At 43.3% G+C, this 26,971-nt stretch overlaps 1 protein-coding gene across 8 annotated transcripts in view; it reads right to left on the minus strand.

Annotated features, from left to right (window-relative positions):
- Nucleotides 1-5,343: 5,343 nt before the first annotated feature.
- TNIK (TRAF2 and NCK interacting kinase) overlaps nucleotides 5,344-26,971 on the minus strand; it is a 295,635-nt gene continuing 274,007 nt past the window's right edge. For 7 of the 8 annotated variants that reach the window (XM_081862118.1, XM_081862117.1, XM_081862121.1 and 4 more), the window contains 10 exons: nucleotides 23,062-23,226; nucleotides 20,811-20,925; nucleotides 18,371-18,541; nucleotides 17,040-17,183; nucleotides 15,880-16,014; nucleotides 13,392-13,492; nucleotides 9,850-9,999; nucleotides 9,348-9,507; nucleotides 8,947-9,086; nucleotides 5,344-8,679 (listed from right to left, as the gene is read on the minus strand). In XM_081862118.1, the coding sequence (XP_081718244.1) occupies nucleotides 8,596-8,679; nucleotides 8,947-9,086; nucleotides 9,348-9,507; nucleotides 9,850-9,999; nucleotides 13,392-13,492; nucleotides 15,880-16,014; nucleotides 17,040-17,183; nucleotides 18,371-18,541; nucleotides 20,811-20,925; nucleotides 23,062-23,226 (1,365 nt within the window). In that variant the 3' untranslated portion in view covers nucleotides 5,344-8,595. Of the gene's footprint in view, nucleotides 8,680-8,946; nucleotides 9,087-9,347; nucleotides 9,508-9,849; nucleotides 10,000-13,391; nucleotides 13,493-15,879; nucleotides 16,015-17,039; nucleotides 17,184-18,370; nucleotides 18,542-20,810; nucleotides 20,926-23,061; nucleotides 23,227-26,971 lie in introns of those variants that run through there. The other variant, XR_014156696.1, reaches the window with a different exon arrangement.

The raw sequence follows: 26,971 nt of genomic DNA on the forward strand, positions 1-26,971 counted from the left end.
TCCTATTTTTGTCGTACTCCCTCCAGTTTACCATATAGCTGCAGTTCTGTTATTCACATAATTGCAGATCATCTTGTCATTCCTAAAACTGTAATGGGAATAAGGACGTTATCATAACTCATGATAATCTAAAGGAAAAGCAAACCATGCGTATGGGTGCACGTGGGTGTATCTCTGTAAAATCTTGTCCTGTGAGCTACTTTTGTGGATCTTGCAGGAATCATAAAACATGGTGTGAATCGAACGTTCCTTAAGGCAGGGGCAATGGAGAGCTGGTCTCTTCCCTTCCTCAAATGGCAGTAGTTGCCCTCTCCCCTGCCAACAGCACCAGCAGCAATGGCTGACCCTTGGGAGAGGCATTTTGGCCTTTCCCTTAGCTGCTGATAGGTGATGTTCCTGTGCAGCAGCAGCGGTGCTGAAAGCAACAATGCAATTCCTGTTGTTTCAACTGGAAAAAGGCGATAGTTTTGTGGTCCAGCAGCTCCTCAGCACGCAGAAAGTTCCAGCTTCAATCCCTGGCATCTTCAGGTAAGTTTGGGAGAGGCCGGTCTGAAATCTTGGAGCGCTGCTGCCAGTCAGGGTAGACAGCACTGCGCTAAATGGACCAATGGCCTGACTCTGTATAATGCATCTCCCTATGTAACTTGCATGGCGAGTCGATCCCCCGTTGCCGCTGCCTTTGAGCCACATGCTCTGCTTGGTAAAATGACGGTCAACGCCCCAAACTACATTACGTATGGGATGATGGGTGTTGCAATAGTCCACGTTATTGGCTTGTGGGGAAAGAGAAACTCCCAATCTAGTGACACCTTGGCCCCTCTTCAGAGAAACCCAACCCCATGTGATCACTGAGTATGGCCATGTGAAAGTTCCTACTTGTGTATAGCAACCCCATCACAATTGCCCAGACTTCATAGAGGGCTCACCAGTGGGAATGTTGGAGACAGAGAGTTGCTTGAAGAGCCTGTTGGCACCTGCCCCCCCCCCCCCGTACTGTTACAACAGGGATGAGGAGCCTGTGTTGCTGGACTACAATTCCTGTCATCCCTGCCCATTTGAGACTGAGGAGCATTCTAGTGCAACAACAACTGGAGGGACACAGGTTCCCCTGCATGGCGAAGAGATAAAAGGGAAGATGGTACAGTTCTACTGAGGGGCTCCTAACAGGCAGTTCTAGTCTACTTTGTCGTGCCAAGGAGAGAGAGAGAGACGATGTTAACCATGACTGCCCATTCTCTCAATTTAGCCTGTGAGATGATACAAGTGACTCATGTAATGGGCAAGTCTGAGTCTCCATTAGTGATGGTTTCTCTCGGGGCTCGTCTACTCTTCCACTGGTCTTATGCCTAGAAAGCATGGGTCCATGGTTTCCTGCTTGCCTTGTGCTTCTTTCTAGGCATGGGTCTGAGCGGATTCCCCCTTGCCCCACTCCTTTCCCAGGGAACCCACTCTTTAGGGACGAATCGGAGCAAATGTAGCGGTAAATCCAGAGAAAATCCAAATTGCTGTTTGCTCCAACTGAGTGCTAAAGAGCAGTTTTCCTGGGGGGAAGCAGCAGGACGAGAGAAAGTGGATGAGCCACCAGTTTCTCATTTTTCCAATCTTATGTTCAGTTCTCCAGATTTCCACATCATTGTGGATTCCCCCACCCAATAAAAAGTCCCCATGAAAATTTGTCAGCATTTGAGTGTGAATTATCTCCTAATACACTTCTTCCATATGCCAAACACATTTTTTGCCAATTCAATGCATTCTGTATGCTAACCTATACATCACTAACCTATACATGTTTGTATACAGTGGTACCTCGGGTTACAAACACTTCAGGTTACAGACTCCGCTAACCCGGAAGTATTATCTCGGGTTAAGAACTTTACCTCAGGATGAGAACAGAAATCATGTGGTGGCAGTGGGAGGCCCCATTAACTAAAGTGGTACCTCAGGTTTCAGATTAAGAACGGACCTCTGGAATGAATTAAGTTTGTAACCAGAGGTACCACTGTACATTGCTTGATTGGAGAATTGCATTGAAAAATTTAAAGAGTGAATTTTGAAGAACGGCTGCTTTTAGTTTTGCATGTTGTTTCCGGAAGACAGAATTAGGGAGGTTTGGCTTTTAAGTGGAAACGGAATCGAGTTTCTCCCCATCCCTGCTCTCTGTATCACAAAGTTACGACTTTTGCAAGCAGAACACAGAAAAGGAACATTTAAGCTTCTGTTCTCCTCAAAGAAATTCTACAAATTGTATAAAAGCAGATGGTTGCGAACAACCTAAAGGTTCCCATCAAAAGTTATTTAAAATGGTGTATTTGAAACTCACCAATTAAGGAAAGAAAGAAATATATAACAGGCAGGCGGTTCAAGTTTTCAACATAATTTAATAAGAAGCTTCCGGTTCAAAAGGTAACCACAGCAAAGACATAAAAGAGCTGGTGGCAGCTGCCATTAGCCATGAAGCTTGTTCTTACTCATCCTACCAGTCCCCAGCAGTTACAAGTAGTGGCTTGACTGAGTTGGAAATGTTATTGCTCAATTTGATGTACTGAATAAATGTGGGTGTCCCCCCTCCCCCCGCCAATGTGGTCCTCTCATTACAGCAGTAGGAAGAAACACAAGGAGCATATAGGGAACAGAAGAAGCCAGCTAAAGAGGCAGTACTTTAAAACTGACCCAAGTCAAAGAGTTTTTGCCCAGGCGTTGTAGCTTCATTGGTTGGAACTTATTTTGCATGGAAAGTTGTGAAAGGCCAATGGTGTTTGGGGGGGGGGAGAAAAAGAAGGGTTTCAAGCCTTAAGACATTCCCATAGGAGTGATCTATCCATGGCTCTTGGTGTTCAGAAAAAAGATATCCTCAAGTCTCAAAATGTCAAGGAACCTTGGACTGCTGTAAGTCAATATGCTACCAGGCCAAACCTAAAGTGTTGCTGTTTGTACATAAAGCCCTAAAGAATTTGGGAATAGCCTACTTCGAAGATTGCCTTTCTCCATACACCCCTGACCATTCTTTGAAATCTGCTGGAGAAGCCTTGCTAACTGTCCGCTGTGGCAGCCACAAGGAGCAGTAAGGCCTATATTGTGGAATGAAGTGCTTTTTTTCCAGGGGGTACTGAAAGGTACATTGTTTTTTGTTGTAAAAAAGTGTGACACTTACTGTAACAACTTCCTGGTCAGTCCTGGCACCTATTTTTCTAGGAAAAGCCCACCGGTGGAATGCATTGCATTTGTGTATTAGACAGCAATCCCGTGTTTAGCTTTAGATGCCAGCTTATTATTCTAATTTTTTACACAAGCTTACCTGGCCACATGACCCAATTTTTATGTTCTTCTGATCTTTGCCTTTTTATGTTTTTAACTTTCAATTTTATGTGCACAGCTTTGAAAAGATTTCTTTCCCTTTGGTGCTACAGAAATTTATGCCTTAATAATTAAAATAAGTTAAGTTGATAATGAACAAGAAAAGGACAGATTACTCAGAGCACTTTCTCTGAAAGCATCTCATTTTGACCAGTAACTGCCATGTTGTTGTTGTTGTTGTTGTTGTTGTTGTTGTTGTTGTTGTTGTTGTTGTTGTTACCAAGATAGATTGTTCTGGACTAGTAAGATGTGAGAAGCTTCTGATACTTCAGTAGTAACTCTTGGTTTGAAATGTGCGTAAAAGCTTGGGCATATTGCCAAACTCTGCTCTATCAGTTTAACTAAGGTATAGAATTGCCTCCAGAAAAAACACACAAATCAAAACTTGAAGGATCCCCTTACCCCATATATGCCCACTAGACAGCTTTGATCTGCACATCTGGTACTTTGATAAGTGTCACATAATGTTTGATTTGCACTTACAAGGGATCAGTGTTTCTGATATGCTATGGAATTTCCTGTTCACTGATGTTATTAGGCAGGTGTCTGTTTCTGGCACTCCCTAAAAACATGTTAAAATCATGTTTGTTAGGGCAAGCCTATCCAAACATGATTTTGACATGTTGTGTTTTTTTTTAATGTATTTATTTGATTACTTACATTTTGAACAACTTGCTTTTAGCATCCGATTTAATAGGTATTTTAAATGTATATCTCATATTGTTTCATGTATACCACTTAAAAAGGTTTTGATGACTAAGCAGCATACAAATCTTGAAATATATCACGCTGTAGTGGCAGATGTCTCTTGGGTTCCCACCACCACCACCTTTGCAGGTTTAAGTGTCTAGTTTATGGACACACCTGGCTTTTGTCAATTCCGAGGTTCTTGTGCTAAAACGTATCTAGAACTCTGTGTAGAGCACTGACGTGTGGAGGGAGATCAGGAGGCCACTGACAATTCATGTTCCCACCATTCCAGTGGCCAGCTATGGCCCTCTGACCTCCAACCACCTCGCAAAGGTCTGAAAGGCAGCCTCGTCTACTTCATGCAACTCCTGCCACAAGTGCAGGCGGTTCCCCCTTCAGACCTTGGTCTAGAGGGGCACAGTCAACACATGGCGCTGCTCCCCTTCTGTGCGTTCATGACTGCAGGGAAAACAAGGAGTGGATTCTTCAAGGGATTGTGAGGTGCTCCAAAGTGAGTGAATGGGCAGTAAACTGGACAATATGATTCAATCTTCCAATCTTAACTTTCATTCACTTGTTTCATTGGAAGATTGGAAATATTGGAAGTGTTTTTAATTGTTTTTGTTTTGTTCTGTTCTGTTAACTCAATGTTTTATGTAGCGTTTTTGTTTTTGTATTTTATTATATTGTTATGTCTAATTTTTCTTTTTTCTTTTTGTAATTTCCAAACTCTTAATAATTTTTTTTTTTTTAAAGACAATATAATTCAGTGTATACCAAATGTAGATTGGGGCAAAACGAAGCCTAACTACACACACACGCTAATGGGGAAAAGAACTGAAAATTAAACTGCCACTATCATAAGGCTGTGGTATAAATTGATTGTGTGAGCACAGTTGCAATACTGTGCCTAACCTCTAAAAAGATACTGCACCTCCAACAGGGTTCAGAAAAGGGCAAGCAAAATGAACAAGGATTACCTGATAAAAGAGGCACAAAACATTGGAGAGAATATTCCAGTGGAAGTCTGGGAATACCTCTGGAAAACAATGGACTATGTGGAAATGGCAAAGGTGAGGGCAAGAGAAGAGATCAAGTGATGAATTTCACATGGAAGAATGGGACCCTTATTTGGACAATTTGGAAAATATCACGTTAAATGGAATCGCGGGCAGGACTGAAATATGAACTGCGGAAGAAAAATAATTCTAATTGTAATGAAGGAATTGTGGAATAGATAAAAGTATAATGCAGCATAAAAGGTTGAGAATAAAAACACCATGGAAGAAGGGCAGGGAGTCAACTTTTAAAAGTGTATTAAATTTGATGCTAAATTTGATGTCAGTTTGTTAAACAAAATGGCGAAATTCAATAAAAAAATTAATTGGCAAAAAACACACATAGATTTTCATTGACAACGACAGTAAGAGAATATTGTTATGAACTGTTTGGCAGATGGTACATGACCTGTCAGAATACAAAGGATTAATACCAATTACTCATTGGGATACTAGAAATGTGGAAAGAACTAGAATATTTTCTTTCATATGTGCTGGGAGTGGGAACTGGAGAAAAAAGACTGGTCAAAGATCAGAGCTCAAATAATTAAACTCTCAAATACTTAAACTGTCACCCAGTTGTGTTCTTGTTAACCTAGGTAAAGGAGTCAGTAAGATGGCAACATAAACAATTATGTGCCCAGTGTTGCAATTCTCTGCACTAGCCTTCTGGTGGGGTCTGCATAAATCCCAGTGTTGTGAACAGAGTCAACTAATATTCAGCCATCAATTCATTTGGTAAAAGCTTTATCAGGAGGGAATGTGCTGAAAATAGGCCATTTGCGTTGCAAGAGCAGCAAGCGAGACCACGGGATGAAGGCTTGCCTGTGCTGGAAGGGCAGGCTTTGAAAAAACAATGGGGTCAAAGTGTATTGTTTGAGGTTACTCATTTTCATTATGCATAGATTAGGCTTATTAAGTTAGCTAATGGAAATATTTACTTAAGACTATAAATTAGTAATTTGTTGTTTAGAGGTTAATGTAAGAGGGCTGCAGATTCCAAACGCAAAAATAAAAATCCAGTTGGTTGCATCCAACTAAGTCTTACGCGGAGCAGACCCACTGAAATTAATGGACTGAAGTTAGCCATGTCTATTAAATTTAATGGGTCTACTCTGTGTAGGAACAGCTTTGGAGACAACTCTTAATTATTACCCCTTTTGTGAATGTAGTGGGGAGCAAGTGGCTGGAACCAGCTTAGCAGCCTCACTCCTGGGCTAGAAACAAAAACGATATCTTTCTACAAAGATGGATGCCAATGATTCTCCCTGCCCCATTTCTTTTTGGGGAGAGCCACCAAACACAAGGAGATCTTAAAGGGAAATTGGCGTAAGAAGCAAGACAAGGGTGCACTGTTCAAGCAGGCAGTCTTGGATAGCTGCATCATAGCAGGACTCCAACTGGACTCAACTCCTATGGAGAAGCAAACTTAGCCTGATACACCAGTGTATCATTAAGTAGTGAGGTAGGGCATGGGGTAGGGGACCGATGTGGGCTCCCTTCAGGTTGAACACACAAAGAAGGAAGATTGTGGCAAGCCAGCCGGGATCATGTCTCCATGTGGGGGCTGTACACACAGCCCCTGGGATTGGCACAGTTATAGCAACTCTTTCTGAGCCACTGCGATTGGGCGAATTATGGCGGCTTCCGCAACATGGCTCTGGTTCATGCCAGCTGTACATTGGCATGATTCTAACTCTATTACAAATCTGCTGGCAGCCAATGCATATTGTGGCCATTGGCGGCATCAGCTGGCCTGTACAACGGGAACTGTGGAACCACTGACGGAAAAACTGGAAGAAGGAAGTATGAGAGTCCTTTTCTGCTTTTTAAAGAGGCCTGAACTGGCCAAACACTGCTAATTACTTAAGACACTCTTCTTGTTTAATACTTTGAAGCTGGCCAGTCAAACTCCCTGGGTGTCTGCTGGAGCTAATGAGGAAAAGCTAATTGAAACAAAAATAAAATGAGGTAGGTTAAAAACAGCAACACAGATCCAATTATGTTACATCCATAGACTAATGGGGAATCCATGCTTGGCGATAGTAGAAATGTTGCACATAACTTCCTTAAAACTGGAAATAATTCAAACAAAGCATATAAGGACACAGGTTAACCCAAACTAAATACATACATCTGCACACATATTGGTGTTCACTATATAGGTGGGCAGCAAAGAGGGATGGGCAGAAAGATGAATCTAAGTGTCAGGTTCTAGGCCAACAAAACTGTCCTTCCAATCTGCTATCTCTCACTTTTGCAATGTTCCTATTCTTTGCACCACGGGATGAAGATCTCATGAAGTTTTTTCATATTTGGAAAACAGGACACCATCAGACAAGGAAGTGGGTGAATGTCCATCAACAATTGGGGCTTCCGTCTTCCAAAGGATTAAATGCTGTTGGCTCCTGGAGATTTTCATGAAGGGAAAAAACACACACCAGTATCTACAAGGATCATCCCCGCCCCTTCCCCGAAAAGCAAAGTACAATTGTACAGAGTAGGTTGGACCTAAGCTCAATGCATTCAAGTTGGATGCAGTTAGGTACACTTTCCAGCCCATCTTCAGAATCTTGCTCTATTTCAATTCGTTTCTCAACCTGCAATTTTATTGTGAGACTTTCCGTATTACAGTTTAGACAAAGGCAAGAAAATGCTAAGGCCAAAGTTGGGAATGATTGCCAAGGATGGCACTGCTTTTTCTCTCAGTGAGCACCATTATATGAAGATCCATACTGAAGTATAGACTGACAGGTTGACAAGAAAAATATACTTGTACCTTGACTGTACTATAATCTAAGGCTAGTCGGATAGCCATTTAGAATAGATTTCCCAAAAGGAAGGGTTCGGGGGGGGGGGTCTAATTCATTCTCTCGTTTAAAATTTGTCGACCTGTTTGCAAAACTAACACGGAAATGTTGGAAAAGGCAAAAGATTTTACAAAAGTTAACCATCTCTATGGTTAAAGCCTCCCAACACAAAGATAAAATGATACATTTATTGTGCTGTCTCTCACCAGTTTTAATTGGTAACCTTACAACATACTATATATTTGATGCTAGCAGGCAGACAAAATTAAAAACAGAGACTCCGCTTGACACTTAGATCTGTCCCCATTTGTACAAATAGAGGGACAAGGAAAATGTTTAAAAAACAAAATGAAATTGTGTGACCCACAGCTCTATCACAGTTTCAACTGAAGACTTCCAAGAGATTTATTCTGCTAAACCTCTGGCGCATTTGTCCATCTCTGCCCAAATACAGTGTTGCATTCTTGTGACCTTGAGGAAACCTCCATTCCTAAACCACAACAAGAAAGGTGTGTCGTATTCCTGGAGCGTGTCTGCGTGAGTGCGAGTGTGTTCACAGAAGGAAGCAACGTGTTCCACAATTATCTTCTTCACCTGCCTCTACAGTGTTAGTCCACACGTTCCAGTGCTCTTCAAACTTAAAAAAATCTTGGTGTCAAAGTCAGCACCCAAGGGCCCTTTTGTTACCAGTTCATCATGGAATTTCTGTTGAGTGTCATGAAAAAAACTTGACTACTTCCTCCAGATCTCACCGAGGCGAAAAATACCTGTTTGGGAAGGAAACATCCCGATCTATTAAACTGTAAAATCATCATATGAACTTGTAAATGGGATGTGTTTAATTTCCTCATTCATTCACACATTTTGCTTATTTGTTATGTCACATCTTATCTTGTGTGGTTTTTTTTTGTCTCAGCGTAGGTGTTAAAAGCATTATTAATGGCTTGACCACATTGCTTTTACAAGGGGCATCAAATGCTCTCCCATCAGTTTTTTCCAGATCATTCTCTGTGCAGCTCTGAGAGCAGACCTACCTTATCATTTCTTTCACATAGAAATTTTAACCGCTGAGCACGCTTGTGCATGAATACTCCGTCCAAATGCCCAGTCTCCACCGATCGTATCTCAATCGCTTTCTCGCCCCAGCCCATTATTTGATTGGAGTGGATGTAGGCTGAAATAAGACAAATAAATGGCAACCCGTTCTTACCAAAAACATTTGGGCCAAGGCAGCTTTTACCATGTGCCACACCTGGCAGGAAGTTACCATGTCTAAAAGATTATGTCCTAAGGCTGGAGGCTCAAGCCACATATGGTTTCATCACATGAAACGCAGAGGACTACATTATCTAGAAAAATAGCCAACTGCAGCTTAGGATTCTCACTTCACACGGAATTTATTGACAGCTAAGGAGAAGAGGAAGAACTGACATACCCACTGAAGTGGGCATTTCTCCCCACTGGAGTACCACGTCTTTCGTTATGCGTCCATAGGTATTAACATACACTCCTTCGTCCTCATAGCACACAAGCATCTCCATTCCATCCGTTTTGGGCAAGATGACAATGGCGTGAGGTGTGATATTGCCCTGAATCTGCATACAGAACAGAACCCCCCCCCCCAAATCAGCATTAAATCAAGTTTACAGGACAACAAAGAAAGACCAGCTCTCTTCAGCATTTGCCAACTTCTCTCAGAAAACTGTCAAACCAACGTTTTATACCAACCCATAAACAGATTTAGCCCATACAACATGTGGGTTCCTGGACAACTCATGGCATAGCAGCCTTCTCCTCAGCAATTCGAGAAACTCACCAAATTACGCATTACGGTGTGCCCACCAAAAAGGAAATTTAACAAGGACCCTGTATCAATAGACATTATACATACTGTATAATCAAGTTTGCAGAGCACCACCACGCTGCCTCAGACTCACATGAGATGGTATATAGATATCATATGAATTCCCCGAATCCACATCGATAACATGGAAACCAGTGTGCGATCCAAAGATGACTTTTAACCTCTGACCTTCTTCTACTGTGAGGTCAACAAGCAATGGTTTGTGCTGGAGATCTGCAAAAGACTTTTAAAACCCCCTCAGTCAATTTTGTGGTATGGGGAAAAAATGGAAATAAATGCACAGCATGCTATGGTAAGAACAAGAGTTTTTTCTATTTGCTGTTTAAAAATGTGTCCTCGTTGCTTTGCTGTCTAGGTTATCTTTCACACATTTAGGGCATTGATTTAGCTCTTCACCTGTTAGTATCTTACAAGAAGATGCAAAGTGTCAGTGGAATGTTTGGTCTTTTAATTTTTAAGCAACAGGAAGCTACATTTCCCAAGTGCACCTGGGGGCTTTTGTCCTGGTACGCTCTGACGCAATGCACAAAGCACCAGGCGGGATTAGAAGTGAGAGACTTCCCTCTCCCTGTGGCTGTACCACTCCAATTGTTGGTGCTACCAGCCCAGCTTGTGAATGGAATTTGAAAGGGGTGGTGGTGATTGCAAGGACAGCTGGGAGAGGGATAATCCAGGAATAAATCCCTGATTTTGAATTTAATTCAAGTTTCAAAGAATTCAAGATTTGTAAAGCTCACCTCTTCTTTGAGATGGACATTAGAACCCCCTGAATCTTGCATCCAAACCCTGGATTAACCCTTTTTGGCAGCATGCCTATTTCAGTAGGATTTTTTAAAATATTTGCATTTAAGTAAAATAAAAATAAAAATTAGGAAGCATCAGGGCTGGAACCCAACACATAGTAAAACAGGGTTAAATCTGACTGAAATTGTGGTGAAGCTTGTGACCAGGAGCTTCCGACTGGGACTTGTAAACAGAGGCGAATGACCAGTGGAGGAAACTGAAGAGTGAGATTGTGTCTTTAAGGCTGGTTGGTTGTCTGAGCTGTTTTGGTTTGTGGCTGTGTGCTCTGCTAGAGCACATGGTATGAGGGGGAGGTACTACTGCTGAGAGGAAGGCAGGCTGAATGAGGAAGTGACTTGGGGGAGAAGTTTGCAGCCAGCAGCAATTCTATTTAGCTGACTGCAGCCTCTGGAAACTCATGACCAAGACTTGCAAACAGGGGCATTTGCGAGGACAATTTGAGAAGAAGGCCCGGAGTGCTGTCTCACTGTGTACACAAAACCAAGAGACATGGAGCTTCTTCAGGGAACTGTAACTCTGTGTCATGTTTATCTTCCTGCCTGAGAATGAGCAAAACTACACCAGCAGGAAGTGCAAGCTGGCTGCCTTGCTGGAAGAGAAAGTACAGCAATTTGAGAAGAAGAAGAGGAGTTTGGATTTGATATCCCACCTTTCACTCCCTTTAAGGAGTCTCAAAGCAGCCAACATTCTCCTTTCCCTTCCTCCCCCACAACAAACACTCTGTGAGGTGAGTGGGGCTGAGAGACCTCAAAGAAGTGTGACTGGCCCAAGGTCACCCAGCAGCTGTATGTGGAGGAGCGGGGAAGCGAACCCAGTTCCCCAGATTATGAGTCCACCACTCTTAACCACTACACCACGCTGGCTCTCATGTGGTGAGGCACACCTATCCAAGCTATCAGGCAAGATGAGGAATTTCTCGCTAGAGCAGAATGGACTGTCCTGGAACAGAGTGATGTAGGGGTGGGGGTGTCACTAGGGAGGAGGAGGAAGATCACCCATTGCAGGAGATGAACCCCTGGAGGAACGTGACACACTGAACAGGACTGTCAGGACCCATGCTGTGTCACTGAAGCTGCAAAATCAATTCCGTGCCCTCACCTTGGACACTGATTCTGGGCCAGAGGAACAAGGACAGCAGTTGCAGACCTCAGAACACACAGAGGTGGCTGTGGGAGGTACAGCGTTCAGAAGAGATATGTGGTGATGGCAGCTGACAGAGGTAGCTGTGTGTGGAGGATGTCCCAGGAGGTATGCTGTCTCCCAAGTGCAAAAATCCACATTATGACACAGAAGTTGCCAAATCTTATAAAACCCGCTGACCACAACCCCTTCCTTCTGATTCATGTGGGTGCAACAACACTGCCAGACAAGCATTCAACCTATAGAAAAGGACTATGAGACTCTGTAGGAAGATGAAGGGCCTTGGGGCACAGGTGGCTTTTTCATCACTTGCTTCTGTTGAAGGTTGTGGCCCAGGAAGAGAGAGTAAACCACTGGCTGCGCATCAGGAAAGGTTTGGCTTCTTGGACCATGGTGTCCGCTTCCTTAAGGAAAGACTTTTGGTAAGAGATGGGTTGCATCTCACAGCGGTTGGCAAAAATGTGTTTGCTACGTGTCTTACAAAGTTGATCTGGAGATTACACTAAATCATGAGGGCAGGGAGAAAACAATACTGATGACAAAAGAGCACGCGGCAGTGGGGATTATAGCTTCACTGATGCAAAGGAAGCTGAGGTGGTGCTCCAGAAACCTGCTAAAGGGCAGGAAACTACAAGAAGGAAGCAACTGGAGGGAACGACTTGTGGTTTCATTTCTCTCTACGCAAATGCAGAATATGGGAAACAAGCGAGATGAGCTGGAGATTTTAGTACAGGGTGGCAAATATGACCAGGTAGGCATTACTGAAATCTGGTGGGGTGAGACTCATGACTGGAATGTAGAAATTACATCTGGGTGCCACAATTTAAGAAGGATACTGACAAGCTGGAACATGTGCAGAGGTGACCAAGATGATCAAGGGTCTGGAAACCAAGTCTTGATGAGGAACAGTTGAGGGAGTTGGGCATGTTTAGCCTGGATAAGAGGAGACTGAGAGGACACACGATAGCCATCTTCAAATATCTAAAGGGCTGTCAGATGGAAGATGGAACAAGCTTGTTTTCTCCTGCTCCAGATAACGGGAACTGAATCAATGGCTTCAAGTTAGAAGAAAGGAGATTCTGACTAAATACCAGGAAGAACTTTCTGACAGAAAGCTGTTTTGATAGTGGAATGGACTCCCTCTGAGGTTTTTAAGCAGAGGTTGGATGGCCATCTGTCATGGATGCTTTAGTTGAGATTTCTCATAGACTTGTAGGCCCATTGGCAGGACAGGCCCACCTGGTTGTCAGGGTAGATTCATGTGATTTTATTTATGCATCACGCAGTGGCTCTAGTCCAGCCTTCCCCAACCTGGAGCTTTCCAGATGTTTTCAACTGCAACTTTCATAAGCCCCAGCCCTCTATGCTGATGGGAGTTGTCGTCCCAAACATCTGGCGGGCACCAGGATGTTGTTGTTCTATAAACACATCTGAACTGGTTCATAACCATCTGTGGTCTTTGTGAATATGCTGGTATGTCTAACATGGGAATGAGAACCAGCTCTAACAATTTTGCAGAGGTTTGCCACACAGAGAGATATAGGTTAAGTTCCTTGTTATGCCACAGATGAATAGATAACAGAAGTGAATGACAGATTTTCTTATCTGTGATAAAAAACATGAACAAATGTATGAATAATGCTAATATTTTTGTAACAACACAAAACATACCTTAAATGCCATAAACTTGTGATATGGTTTAGGAGCCCAAGCATATATCTCTACAGCATTCTTTAAGGCAATCACCAAGAACTTGATTCTCTCATATTTCACTAAAATTGAAATAAAACTAAATTTTTAAAACATCCAATTCACTCAAGACAAAACCGAATGATTTAATCTCAAGGGAGAGCTGCTGAAACCGTATTGTCAGTAGAAGTATTGTCTTTAAGAACAGGCCAAATGTCATATTCCCTTGATAGTTTGGACTGATTTGAGGTTCTTCATAGTTCTGGATGGTGCTTTCTAGCTACAGGGGCAGCCATCTTGTGTTTGCTTGCATGTATGTGACACAGCATGGCTGCCACACCACCACTGCAGCAAATTAAAGATGGTGGCACTCATGCTTCCAATAAGACAGTAGTTCGGAAGAGACTCACCACCACCAATGCAAGTGCAGGTATTTTGGAAAGAGCATGCGTGTCTGGGAGGAAACTAACCTCACAGGATTTGAGATGAATAATATGGCAATGTGACCCTTCCCTACTATCCTTGTAATAAATAAATTAATAAATAAATAAATATTTCAAGCTAGGACTGTGATACTTCAAAACTTTCTTTAAATGCCAAGTTGAAAATATAGTATTTGTTAAGTAAAATTTATTAATCATCTACATATTACAGAGGACATTTGATTCAAATTTTGATCTACCAGATTTTAGCCAGCTAAGCCAAAAGGAAAATGATTGCATGGTATGTTTTTCTTTCTTAAGCATTAAAGCTTTTGAAATCTTCCATTTTCACAGCTATTCTCTAGTACTTTTCAACAGAGAACAATTAATCAAGAAGATAACCTCAATAACTTAATTGTGTTGAGTGAATATACATAAAATTCAAGTAATATTTTGAAATGTAAGCCTTTAGGACCGTGGCAATAAACACACCCTTATTTGCCATCCAATACCAGGAAAAATAATTTATTTCACTGCTGGATCACAGGGGATTTCATACCGTTACTGGAGTACACTGGCTACTACCCAGCTTTTTATATGATATAGCTGACATTTGTGCAAATTCTTATTCTGGTACTAAAAGCGTATAGGAGTCTTATATTAGTTATGTCCACTGGGAAACATTAGGCACAAAACTGCCTGATATATAAGGTGAATATAAGAATTCATACATGAACACTTGGTGACTGGCAACTGAATATACAAACTGAATGGCTTAAAAAGCTTTGCCTTTCAGATGATGTGAAGCAATACAAAGCTCTAGCTGGTGGTTGACTTTCTTCGCTTATTCACATGTGCTAAGCGTCAGCTAGTGAGGCCTCAGCAAATGATAAATTTGTATGTGTGAGCCATCCAATGGAACTTTAATTAGGTGCTTTCCCTTCAATATACATTTTTTTCACTGTAGCTGGTTTAAGCCTGGAAAAACCTACTAGTTTCAAAACTAAAGTTCTTAGAAAACAACTGTTAATGGAGTTACTCTTGATTTAATGCTCCCCCAAATCTAGTTGTGTTATACATGAGGGAGATGGTTTCTGAACATCTAGAAGAAAACGAACCACTGGTTTATTAGCTTTTTGAATGATATTGCCCTTTAGTCCTATTCAGACCTATATAGCCTAGGAGTAGTGGGAAAGATGGATGATCCCTGCTCATCCCATTGTTGGCCCCACTTCACATCTGTGTATCAGATATCACACTGCAGCAAAAGTCCATGAATGACCACCAGTCCAATGCTGAGAGATTGAGGTGAAATATAATAGCTATCTTCAAATATTTAACATGCAGGATGGAGCAAGTTTGTTTTCTCCTGCTCCAGAGGCCAGGACCCGAACCAAAGGATTCAAGTTACAAGAAAGAAGATTCCAACTAAACACCAGGAAGAACTTTCTGACCATAAGAGCTGTTCAACATTGGAACAGACTCCCATGAGAGATGGACTCTCCTTCCTTGGAGGGTTTTAAGCAGAGGTTGGATGGCCATCTGTCATGTATGATCTAGTTGAGATTCCTGCATTGAAGGAAACTGGACTAGATACTTACTAGAAGGGGTCCCTTCTAACTCTAAAATTCTAGATATATGCCCAATCCATGCAATATTCATAAAAAATAAGATGGGGTGAACTTGTGGACCACATTAATATATGCTGGGGTCTGTTCCACTATCAAATAAGCCCAGGGATGGTTAGACAACACCATACCTCCCACTCTGAGCATAGTTAAAGTCATGCTTAGGCATAACTATTTCCTCCATGGTTGATTTAGTGCCATAGAAAGGTATCAAAGAAAAGAGGCATAAAGCATTTTATGCAGTATTCACTGTTGCAATGAAGGCTGCCTCTTTACACCTCAGTCTGGCTGTGGGAATAGCAGGAATCAGCACAAGGATATTCAGAGTCCCCAAGCGCCTTTGACCAGCAGGCATAGCTAGCATTAAGAGAGCGTCCTGCTAGTGTGATACTGCACTTATGCATATGGTCTTGTGCTTACCAACTTTGTAATGTATGCAGCCTTCCAAATCTCCTACAGTGATCCAGCCTTGCTTCTTTTCCACTTCAGGATCATTGTGTAATATTCTGTTTCTCAACCATGAAAGATAATAAACTCGTAGCTTGTTCTTCTTTCCTGTTGAAACATGGAACCGATAAAGATACAATCCCTCATTGGATCAACTCGGATGCTAATACAGCTACACGGGGCTTTTTATGCCATTTATCCTATCCATACATTGTCTGATGCCAGCTTGTCTATTGCATTCTTTTCTGTTGAGGAAAGCTAATTTTGGAAATATTAATTGGAACTTTAATCTTGCACCTAAACCAAAGCCATATGAATGAAGCTAATTTCTGCATGCGTTCCTGTTGTCTTCCTATATGCTAAAATATCTTATAATTGAGCTCATCGGTATTATTGTTAACTGTCTGTCTGGAGGTAAGGCCTTTCAGATGGAAGGGTGGGTTTTAAAAAGAGAAATCTGTGTTAGGTGAAGCATGGAAACGTATGCAAGCATGCCAACCTCTGTTGGCTGAAAATTACAGACAACTGTAAAGAATAATATTGATGTAAAAATATGTTTAAGTAATTGCCGTAACTGAGCACTAAAAGTCAGTGCGCTTAGGGCATTTTAAAAAAAATGTTCAGGTGATGACAAGGAAGAAGGCCTTTTCTGTTGTGGCTCCGTTTATGGAATACTCTTTTCACTGAGGTCCGCCAGGCACCTTCACTGACATCTTTTTGGCACCAGGTTAAAAAACCCCAAACATTTTCCCCAGGCTTGGGTGAACTATGAATATGTTGTTTTGCTATTAGCATGCTGCTAAATCTTTTTGTTGCTGTTACTGGGGGTGGCGGTGTTTGTATATTTTTGTGGTTTGCAAGCATTTTTGTGTGAGTGTATCTATATTATGATGCATTTTGACATAACTTTGTTTTTGAACAAATAACTAACAAATTTAATAAATTAAAAAATGAGGGTGGTATTCAACTAAATAATTGCGTGAGCCGAACAAATTTCATTTGCACAGCGGGACCTTCCTTCTTCTCCCCCCCCCCCCGCCCGTGTGTTCCCTGTACCATCCCCTGCACTTTGAGACTGGGCTGTCAGAAAACACTAGCAAAATGAAAACACTGATGCAGGCTCACAGCTATACCTGAGATTGTTACAAGGACATTGAGTCCTTCTAGCACGTCCATCTGTTGGAACCGCCTCCTGTTGATCAGATTGTACACCTTCCCTTGCCCGCTGCGGTCCAACAGCATGAGCCCGTTCTCTGTTCCCACCAGTAAGTTCACACCTGCACGATGAGCAAGCAGAGGAAGCGGATGAAATTAAGGAGAACGGAGACATTTTTAGTTAACATTAAAAGGAATCAACCAAGGGCTCCCAATGAAGGTCGGAAACCTCCCACATGTTGAAGGGATGAGGGATTATGTGGGCTAGCCCTTTCTTTTGCCAATGACAAGCCCAGCAGCCATGCTCCCCCACCGAGTTTTAGATGGTGATGGATGTGCACAGACCTCCTTCACGGGGTTGGGGCCTTGACTGGTTCACTGGTAGAGGAGATCTATTGGCATTTATGACACACTCTTAACATTCAGAAGGTGGGAGACATGGTTACCAAAGTGGAATAGGCCTTGCCCGCAAAGCCCTGTGAACCCCTCCCCACATGGGGCTATTTGAACCCCCTCCTTACCTCTGACTTCACTTACTCACAATGATTCCCTGCTATCCAGGGAATCAGGCTCCCATCTGCTCTTGCCAGCACCATAAAAACACTGGTCCAAGGCACGGATTCCCATAGATCATAACTATTTCTATATAGGACAGCAAAGTCACCAACAAATAACAGAGCACATCTGCATAGAAAGAGGTGACCTGTGACTTGATGGTGGTTTTGGGGGATCTCTTGTGGAAACTGTGAGGATCCATAAGAATCTGGACCTGAGTCATGCTTCTACACTATGGCAGTGCTGGAAAACACCCAATCTGAGTTTTTTTTAATGATTGAGTCAATGGAGCAGATGGTAGATGTGATTTGATTTGGCGGGGGATGTCCCCATTCTCATTCTCTCTCTCTCCTCCTGCAGTACCCCAGAAGTCTCCCCTTTCCCTCCTATGCTCTCCGGTGCCTTATCTGAGCCTTCAAAAGCACAGGGAGATGATAAGGAGCCGTACTCTTTCAGTTTCCTTCATCAGCTCTCTGTACTTTTCAAGTGGGCAGTAAGTGGGGATGGTGTTGAGGCTTCAAGAACCCCAGAGGAAGTCTTCAAGAGTGCCACTGAATCCACAGGTGCCATGATAGCAACCCCAGGAAAAAGGTGTCTAGAGCTGCTATTTAGCACCCTACCTTAAGTAGAGAATGTTTTGCTTCTACCCCTTCAGCTCCTGGTATTATGCCAGAGCCTCGCTTAAAAAGCACCAAAATAAATCTTAACATGCAGACGGCATTTCTGCTATTCAATGAGATAATTAACAGATTACCCCACAGAGCAGCACAAAGGATTTCAGAATTGAAGCGCTTCTTGTACTTTCGGATCTCTGGTGTGTCACTATGAGGACGAATGTTGGTGGGATTCACATTTACTACAGAAATTTTCCTTGCTTCATTAAGTTTGGCCTGTTCTTGCCTCAGCAGCTCGCTGGTAAATAATGCTGGAAAGGAAAACATGCAGAAACAGCTTTACTGAATACATAATGGGGATTTTATCAGCTACTAAGGGCCAATACATGTGTTTCTTTAGCTCTGCGGGAGCTGCTTCCTGTGGCTTTCCCCCATATCTCTCTGATAACATACAGATGGAGGAATTAACAAAATAAAAAAATTCCTTCCAGTAGCACCTTAAAGACCAACTGAGTTAGTTCTAGGTATGAGCTTTCGTGTGCATGCACACTTCTTCAGATACGTCTGCCATGGTCAAAACAAAATAAAAAAATTCCTTCCAGTAGCACCTTAAAGACCAACTTTCGGTATCTGAAGAAGTGTGCATGCACACGAAAGCTCATACCTAGAACTAACTCAGTTGGTCTTTAAGGTGCTACTGGAAGGAATTTTTTTATTTTGTTTTGACCATGGCAGACCAACACGGCTACCTATCTGTAGATGGAGGAATTGTTACTGATAAACTTGGTTCAACTGGAATTCTGCACAGGCCTCAAGACTGTGTTGATTTTGGCTTCTGTCTGCACAATGAATGCAGCACCACTGCAAGGAGTCAGAGGAAACTACAGTACTTTGAACTAAGTATCTGCCCAGCAGAGGAGAACTCAAGCTATTTATCACTGGTTCCTGCCCAATATCCTGCACAGAGCTGCTGCACAGCCTGCTGCAAAAGGTTTGTGAAACCCTTTGAGGGCAAAGTTGCTCGGATCTGTGGTTAACCTGATGCCACAGTTAGTCTAGTCTTGCCGGAGGGCTTGAGGAGCACCATAAAGTTTCAACCTCATGACGTGAACAGGATACTCATGGCGGTGATGCAAACTATGTGCCATCCTGATTTCTTCATCCCACTTCTCTCGGGGTAAAGGTAAAGGGACCCCTGACCATTAGGTCCAGTCGTGACCGACTCTGGAGTTGCGGCGCTCATCTCGCTTTATTGGCCGAGGGAGCCGGCGTACAGCTTCCGGGTCATGTGGGCAGCATGACTAAGCCACTTCTGGCGAACCAGAGCAGCACACAGAAACGCCGTTTACCTTCCCACCGGAGCGGTACCTATTTATCTACTTGCACTCTGACGTGCTTTCGAACTGCTAGGTTGGCAGGAGCAGGGACCGAGCAATGGGAGCTCACCCCGTCGTGAGGATTCGAACCATTGACCTTCTGATAGGCAAGTCCTAGGCTCTGTGGTTTAATTCACAGCGCCACCCGTGCCCTTTCTCTCAGGGTAAAGGTAAAGGGACCCCTGACCATTAGGTCCAGTCATGACCGACTCTGGGGTTGTGGAACTCATCTCCCCTTATTGGCCGAGGGAGCCGGCGTACAGCTTCCGGGTCATGTGGGCAGCATGACTAAGCTGCTTCTGGCAAACCAGAGCAGCGCACGGAAACACCGTTTACCTTCCCGCCGGAGCGGTACCTATTTATCTACTTGCACTTTGATGTGCTTTCGAACTGCTAGGTTGGCAGAAGCAGGGACCGAGCAACGGGAGCTCACCCCGTCACGGGGATTCGAACCGCCGACCTTCTGATTGGCAAGTCCTAGGCTCTGTGGTTTAACCCACAGCGCCACCCGTGTCCCTTCTCTCTCAGGGTACCTCTATTTAATGTTTATTTAATGTTTTCAAATTTTAGACTGAAAACTCAAGTGAGATCGTGTGAATTCAAATGAGATTTGAGCTAATCTCGCAGAGGCTTGCACATATAGGGAGGAGGAGTTCAATGTAGGGTTAAGATTATGTTCTGCTACTGCAAGCATGACTACTTGACTGATGGAACCATCTCCCCTTTCCTCTCCGGCACACTGTTTTGGGGATGCCCTAATCCTTCAGAGTGGATTTGTGGGTGGTAGTGGGGTGTACAGGGTTGGAGAGGGGTAGCCTTTGAGCTGGGGGGGGGAGGATACTTGTACTGCCCCCTCTAGTAGAATGGGGTAGTTGAATCTGGCCCACAGAGTCTCCATGCACTAAGGTTACTTTGGCTTGCAGTAGCCACAATAAAATCCAGCGCATGCTGGCATGTGGCCCACAACTTTCCAGACATTCATTCTTGCTGGGAAAACACTGGGGATTTGAGCACGTTTCCTAAATGCTGTAGAAGGGATGCTTTGCTATGGTGCTATAGAAGCTGTAAGCTGTTATGAACACTTGCCGGGCCAGCATGTGCAGGATTTTTCAAATGCTCTTTCCTAGAGCGGACACTTGCCTAAGTATATGCTAACAGGACCAAGTGTCTCACACCCCAAGCATTTCCCATTGCCTTTCCCTACCTGTGGCAGACGATTCCTCATCATCGTCCTCATCTTCATCTGTAGGGGAGGTCTGATATACTCTGGTATCCACAAATGGAGTGAAAGATGCTTTCGTGCTACTTCCCATTCCATACTATCCAGTGAGAAATAAATATATTATTTAATCAGAAGAAGGTAATAATAAGGTTTAGTCTTCATACCAACACAGATAATACATTCAAAGCACAAGGGTTGTAGTCCAGTGGCAGAATGGGTGGTATTTGAATGTATGCAGGTATAAAAGACCAATTCTTTAGCTAGTACCCATGCCTTATCCCTAAAATGGCTCCGCAATAGGCAGAAATTGGCTTTAATGACTGGTGTAGATGCAAAGGTAATAATCAATTTAAATTAGCATAACTTTGTTGCTAAGTACAACAGAGCTGGGTTTGATTAGAAGGTAATCCAGAATAATGAACTACTAATATTTACATCTCCCCCCCCCCCTTTGAGAATCTTCTGCTATGTTAGCATCCAAAGGCAAAGGTTGTGATCTTTACTTCTTGACAGCTGTAAGCCCTATGGTGCAAAAGCAGGGATTTCCTTCACGACATGGCACTTGTTTTTCTGCTGTGGTATTTATCCAAGCAATGTTATAGTTACGACTTTTGTTGTTTTCGTTTTAACTATTTATTTGTGCTTTTACCTTGCATTTTTATCTTGTGAACTGCCATGAGATCTTGTGATGAAGGTCGGTATATAAATCTAATAAATCATCATCATCATAGAAAGAAGCCAGAAAAATGGGGAGGGGGGAGCCCCACCTTCCATCATCACTATTCTATGCCTTTTCCTTTTATTTCAAAAGCCACCCAAGTCTGTGATCCAGGTTGAGTGCTGGAGCCAGGCAGCTGTCACCTTAGATAACTGCCTAGTCTCCCTGCTGTAAAGAGATAACCAGCCTCATGAAAGAGCCTCCTTCTCTTTCAATGTACACAGAAGGTAGCAGTTTTTTGAGGGCACCACTTGGGCTTCCAGGAAAAGCGAGCACTATCTCTTAACTGGGGAAGAAAAGGATTGCATTAATGAGTTCAAGAGTGAACGTTTTGCAGAATATTTAGACCTCCTGAGGTTTTATTAACGAGACAGATGTGCTGACTTCCAAACTCTGGTGATGCAATGCCTCAATTGCCATCTCACAATCTGTAAACAGGCCTGCATAAATTACATGCAGATTTATTCTGCTTCTTCTAGCTACGGGGAAGGGCAACACAAGGAGTTATGTAGGTAAAGCTCACTGAGTTTGTCTTTGGGCTTCAGGGAGATTTAATAGGCATTGCCAACCCACTTTTAAGAATATATGTGCAACCATTTCTTCCCTTTTGTTAAGGGCCAGAAACCTGCTCTTTGAAAAATAAAACAAAAGTCATGATGTTCATGAAAAAGAATCCTGCTCTCCTACAGTTCTGCCACAACCCTGTGTGGTTTTAACAAATTGAGGGGAATCACACTAATTCAGGATGCCTTCCAGATACTGATTTTCTCCAATTATTATTCTGCTTAATGCCAGCATGCCAGACACCTGTTGGCTGTGCTGATCACCATATGGATAGAAGTCAGTCCAAACACACTAGCATGACCAGCACTGGGGGAGAAGAGCAGATTGTGCAGAGACAATAGAAACCTAGGAATCTGCCTCATACCAAATAAGAGCTTTAGTCCATCTAGCTCAGCATTGTCTACACCAGGGGTTCCCAAACTTGGGTCTCCAGTTGTTTTTGGACTACAATTCCCATCATTCACTGCCACTGGCCCTGCTAGCTAGAGGTGATGGCAGTTGTAGTCCAAAAACAGCTGGAGTTTGAGAAACCCTGGTCTACACTGGCTTGGGTTCTCCTGGAATTCAGACTGGGGGCATTCCCAAGTTTACCTGCAGATGCCACAAATTGAACCTGAACCGTCTGCATGCCAAGCAGTTGCTCTACTGCTGAGCCATGGTGCCTCCCTGATAACAGGTGTCTTTTGTATGCAAGCTATTTCCTGTTTCGCTTCTGCAGCTAAGGGAAGCTTTTACCCAGAAATGCCCTTACTTCTTTGCCACCATTTTCAACAGCTGATGGATTAAAACAGAAAATCAACATCATGTATATAATCATAAACACAGAATGATAGCCAACAAGCGGGGAGGAGATCCAAGATAAATCTTGATAGCAAGCTGTTAATATTTCTGCAAAGCAAAGGTGGAGAAAGGGAGCAGGTCCTGAGCCCAGAGGACCCTGCTGCTACCTACTTCTGCCACCGAGTCCATCTCCTGACCATGGGTGGAGGCTCGGCCCAGACCCTCAGTCGGTGTGCTGGCAGGTGAGTGGCTTTGCTGCACCAAATCTGGAAGATTGACATGGCCGGCAAAGCCATTGCTGGCTGTGTGGCCAGAGCGCTTTTTGTCCCCAGAAGTCTGCAGAGACACAAGTTATAAAGAAGAGAAGAGAGTGTGTGAGAGAGAAACCCCAAAAGTAACATATTAACTCACGTAGCCAAGCAAGCACAGCCCTTGGCTTGGCTGTCCTCTTGACCCGCGGACTCAGCAAGCAGCTCCACTGAAGAAATTTAGAGAGAATGAAACACAGAGCACATTTGGAAGGAGAGGGCATCCTTGTTCATCAGCAGAAGAATGGTTATTAATAGTTAAGACTACAAGGCTAAACAGCACACCCGAGCCCCTTCTGTGCTATTTATACCGCGGGTGAATGCTATCAAAAGTGGACAGAATTCAGATATTACATCGCTTTTATATTTGAGCCAGATGCTTTGCAGCACCCGCCTGCAGGAGTGCACAACATCTTGGTCTTTCATGAAGTTCTCACTTAAATGTTGTTTGCATTATCACAGATTTAACAGTTTTTAAAGGTATTTTAAAGACGCACAAACTAAATGGTGCAGAGATGATAGGATGACCTGCAACCTCTACACAAGTTGCTGTGCATGTAGTTGCTCTATCTGTACAATCACAGCAGCTTGAAGAAGGGCCATGCCGTATGGGGACTAACCACATGTTGCCACATGCAGAGCTTTCCATGTGATCTTCACTTACAGCCCTAAACTACATGCTCCCACAGGCAACTGAAAGGGGGACTGCTGTATGCCTGAACTGGGCCACAGACCTTTTAAAGGAAAAGCTGGTCTAAGCCTTGCTTGTGAAGAACGGCTTCCGGTTTCTGTAAAACGGTGCTTTACAGAATCATGGTAGAAGAACTGAATTTGGTATATCAGGGGAGGCATGAGTGCAAGAGCACATGGCCTGTTCCTCAGATCATTAAGACAGGGTCATCAATATGTGCAAACCAGCCCAATGGCTGAATTGTTAGCATGCTCTTGGGTGCAGGGACAGGGCCAATTAGAAGCTGGGTTTCCATCTACCACACTGAAAACATGTGTAATTATTGAGAAAGGATTACATCACTTAGCATTATCTTAATAACTGCTATAGTGTTACATGACCTTTGGCGGTTTCCATTTTGTGCCTGTATCTAGGTTATGCCTAAGCAGGTTGCCTGCGTCTCCCCACTGACACCTACTCTGAAGTAGAAACACAGACGTTACCTTTTGGCATGGCCATCGGGGGACAGATATGTGGCATGTGCCCACTTTGCAAGCCCCACTTTGCAGTATTCTGACGTCATGAGAGCCAGGAGCCACTTTTCCACCTTGTGCCCTTTTCAAATGGGCTACAGTAAGTTTATGTGACTCAAGGCAGCAGCAAACAGCCTCGGCTTTTCCCCCTGCACGACTTAACAGATCTTTTGTCCTGACAGGCACGCAAAGCTCGCATTAGCATCAGTGAGGGCTATGTGTCTCCACGGAGAACAGAAAATCCTCTTCCATCTGCAACTTGGGAAATGCTTTATAATCTAGCAAAAAACAACCAACCTCACTTTGTTCCTTCTTCTGGTCTCTGCCTTTGCGGGCAGCTGACAAACAGACTGACTTGTCTCCATTGCAAAAGTCACCGCAGATGCTTCTTTTGCTGAATTACAAGCCTGGCAGAAATTGTCAGCAACCTGCTGTTTATGTCTAATGTGTCACCTATTAAGGGCAGGCCCAAGCAGGGTAATGTACCTGAAAGAGATTACCCCAGGCTCCACAAGCAGCATCTGCACAATTCTTGACACACTCAACTTAATCAGGTGGCAAAGAATGATTTATATTCAAAAACTGCAAACACCTTGCATGGCACTCATCACAGCTTGTTTCTTAAGGTCTATCAGGTTTAAGGTCACTTACAGACTCTTTCACAAACAAGGAGTGCATTAATTAGGCATGAATCCACTTTTCCACACTCCAAACAATGGCTTAGGGTCATGTCCAGTGCAGTGCTAAATCAGGGGTCTGTCAGCTCAAGGATTTCTGCTACCGCAATAGAACTCCCCCCCCCTCCTCCTATGCACATCCTAAATCTGTTTTTTTTCTTTTTTTTTAAATTTATTAACCGACCAATCAAATCAAATCAAATCAAATCAAATCTCATAAATTCCGAATTACAAAGCCGAATTTTAAATTTTTGTTGAGGCGACCCATATTTCAAGTTCCGAAGGGGGATTCCGATCATCTTCTTGCTACTGCGTTAATATACAAATCAGTCCAAATAAAGTTCATAATTCTATCCAGTCTTATCTTGCTGTTTCCACATCTCATCTTGTTCGTATATTTTTTCTTTTTTTCTTTATGATAAACCCCAATTATAGTCCTGTGTGACTATGATAAACCCCAATTATAGTCCTGTGTGAATTTTTCCGTTCGTCCAATCCTCATATCAAGATGGTTTCCATATATCATCACTTTCATAAATAACATCGCTCTTTCCATCATTAATCTCGGGATCTGTCGTTTTTAAGTCCCTCTGAGGAGTCTCACCCACAATATAAAAAGAAGCTCTATTTCTCCTCCCAGACTCAAGTCCTCTGACAGAGCTTGCCAACATGGTGACGGTATTTTTAACTGCGTCATTCCAAAGCTCTTAAACTATTCCACGATCTTCTTAAAACATGCTTTGGTTGGAAGATTTATCTCCACACAGTCATAAATCCACAGCTTAAGTCATTAAAGCGACATTTCTGACTTGAGAGGGGGGGATTCTTGTTTAATCACATAGAGAAAAGAAAGTAAAGTTTTTTCCCCTCCCCCATCCAGTCCCTTTGCCATACCGAGTCTTGGCGTATCTTCTCATGATTAATTCTTATTCCTCCAACTCGTCTTGTTTTATCAGAGATCTCTTCAGTTAGCAGTCTTTACTCCCCCTCCTTCCTTGAAACATGTGCATTTGCTTCTCCTAATTGTTCCTTTTGAAGTTCTTGCAGCTAGAGGCGCAGATCAGAGACAGCGTCCAGGAGCGCCAAGATCCACAGAAGGGCATTCTGCCTAGTGCCCCCATCCCCACAAATTCGGGGGTGGTATAGGGCACAGCAGGCAAGGGCAGCCCCCCCCCAACCTTGGGGGGGGTAGGGAGGCTATTTACTCCCATCACAGCCTCCTAATTACCTCGTGTGGGTCGGAGAGATGTTATTGTCAGCCATCTTCCGATGCGTCCCTAGTGGCCCCCCCATCCTAAATCTGTTCTAGGGTGTCTGCTCTGGAGCAGGGGAGGGTGCAGGGTGCTCACAGGGGAGGAGATGGGGTGGGATCTTGTTGCACTAGCAGTAATTGAGTTACTGGAATACCACCCTCAGATCCTAAGCAGCCTTTTGCTGGAAAGAGTATCCCAAGCAGAGTTCTGCTAATAGAATCATAGAGTTGCAGTGTTGAAAGGGACCTTGAGGAACCTCTAGTCCAACCCCCTGCAATGCAGAATGGGATGCTCCAGTAACTGGATGAGGCAGAGGCAACTTCCAACAATCCCTTGTGTCCTTGGAAAATCTGCTCTGAATGGGTTGGGACATGATACAAAATATGTGCCTGGTTGGAAAAAAAGCACAGGGAGGGAAGCTGCAGGAAGGAGGAAGGCTCAATTCCCTTCCTCAATGCAGCCAATTTATTCCTTAAAACTAGTCCTCCCCATCCCTTTTGCTACAGAACTACAGCAGATTCTCCTTTAAACACATGGATCTGCTGCTGTCACAAATACCTTGGCTCTTTGTCTATGACTGTGGCTAAAGAGACATTTACACTTCAGGGAGAAAAACCAACCACAGTTGTTTGGGTATCCT

The sequence above is a fragment of the Podarcis erhardii genome (genome assembly GCF_964252035.2).
Source record: "Podarcis erhardii genome assembly, chromosome: 5".
Lineage (NCBI taxonomy): Eukaryota > Metazoa > Chordata > Lepidosauria > Squamata > Lacertidae > Podarcis > Podarcis erhardii.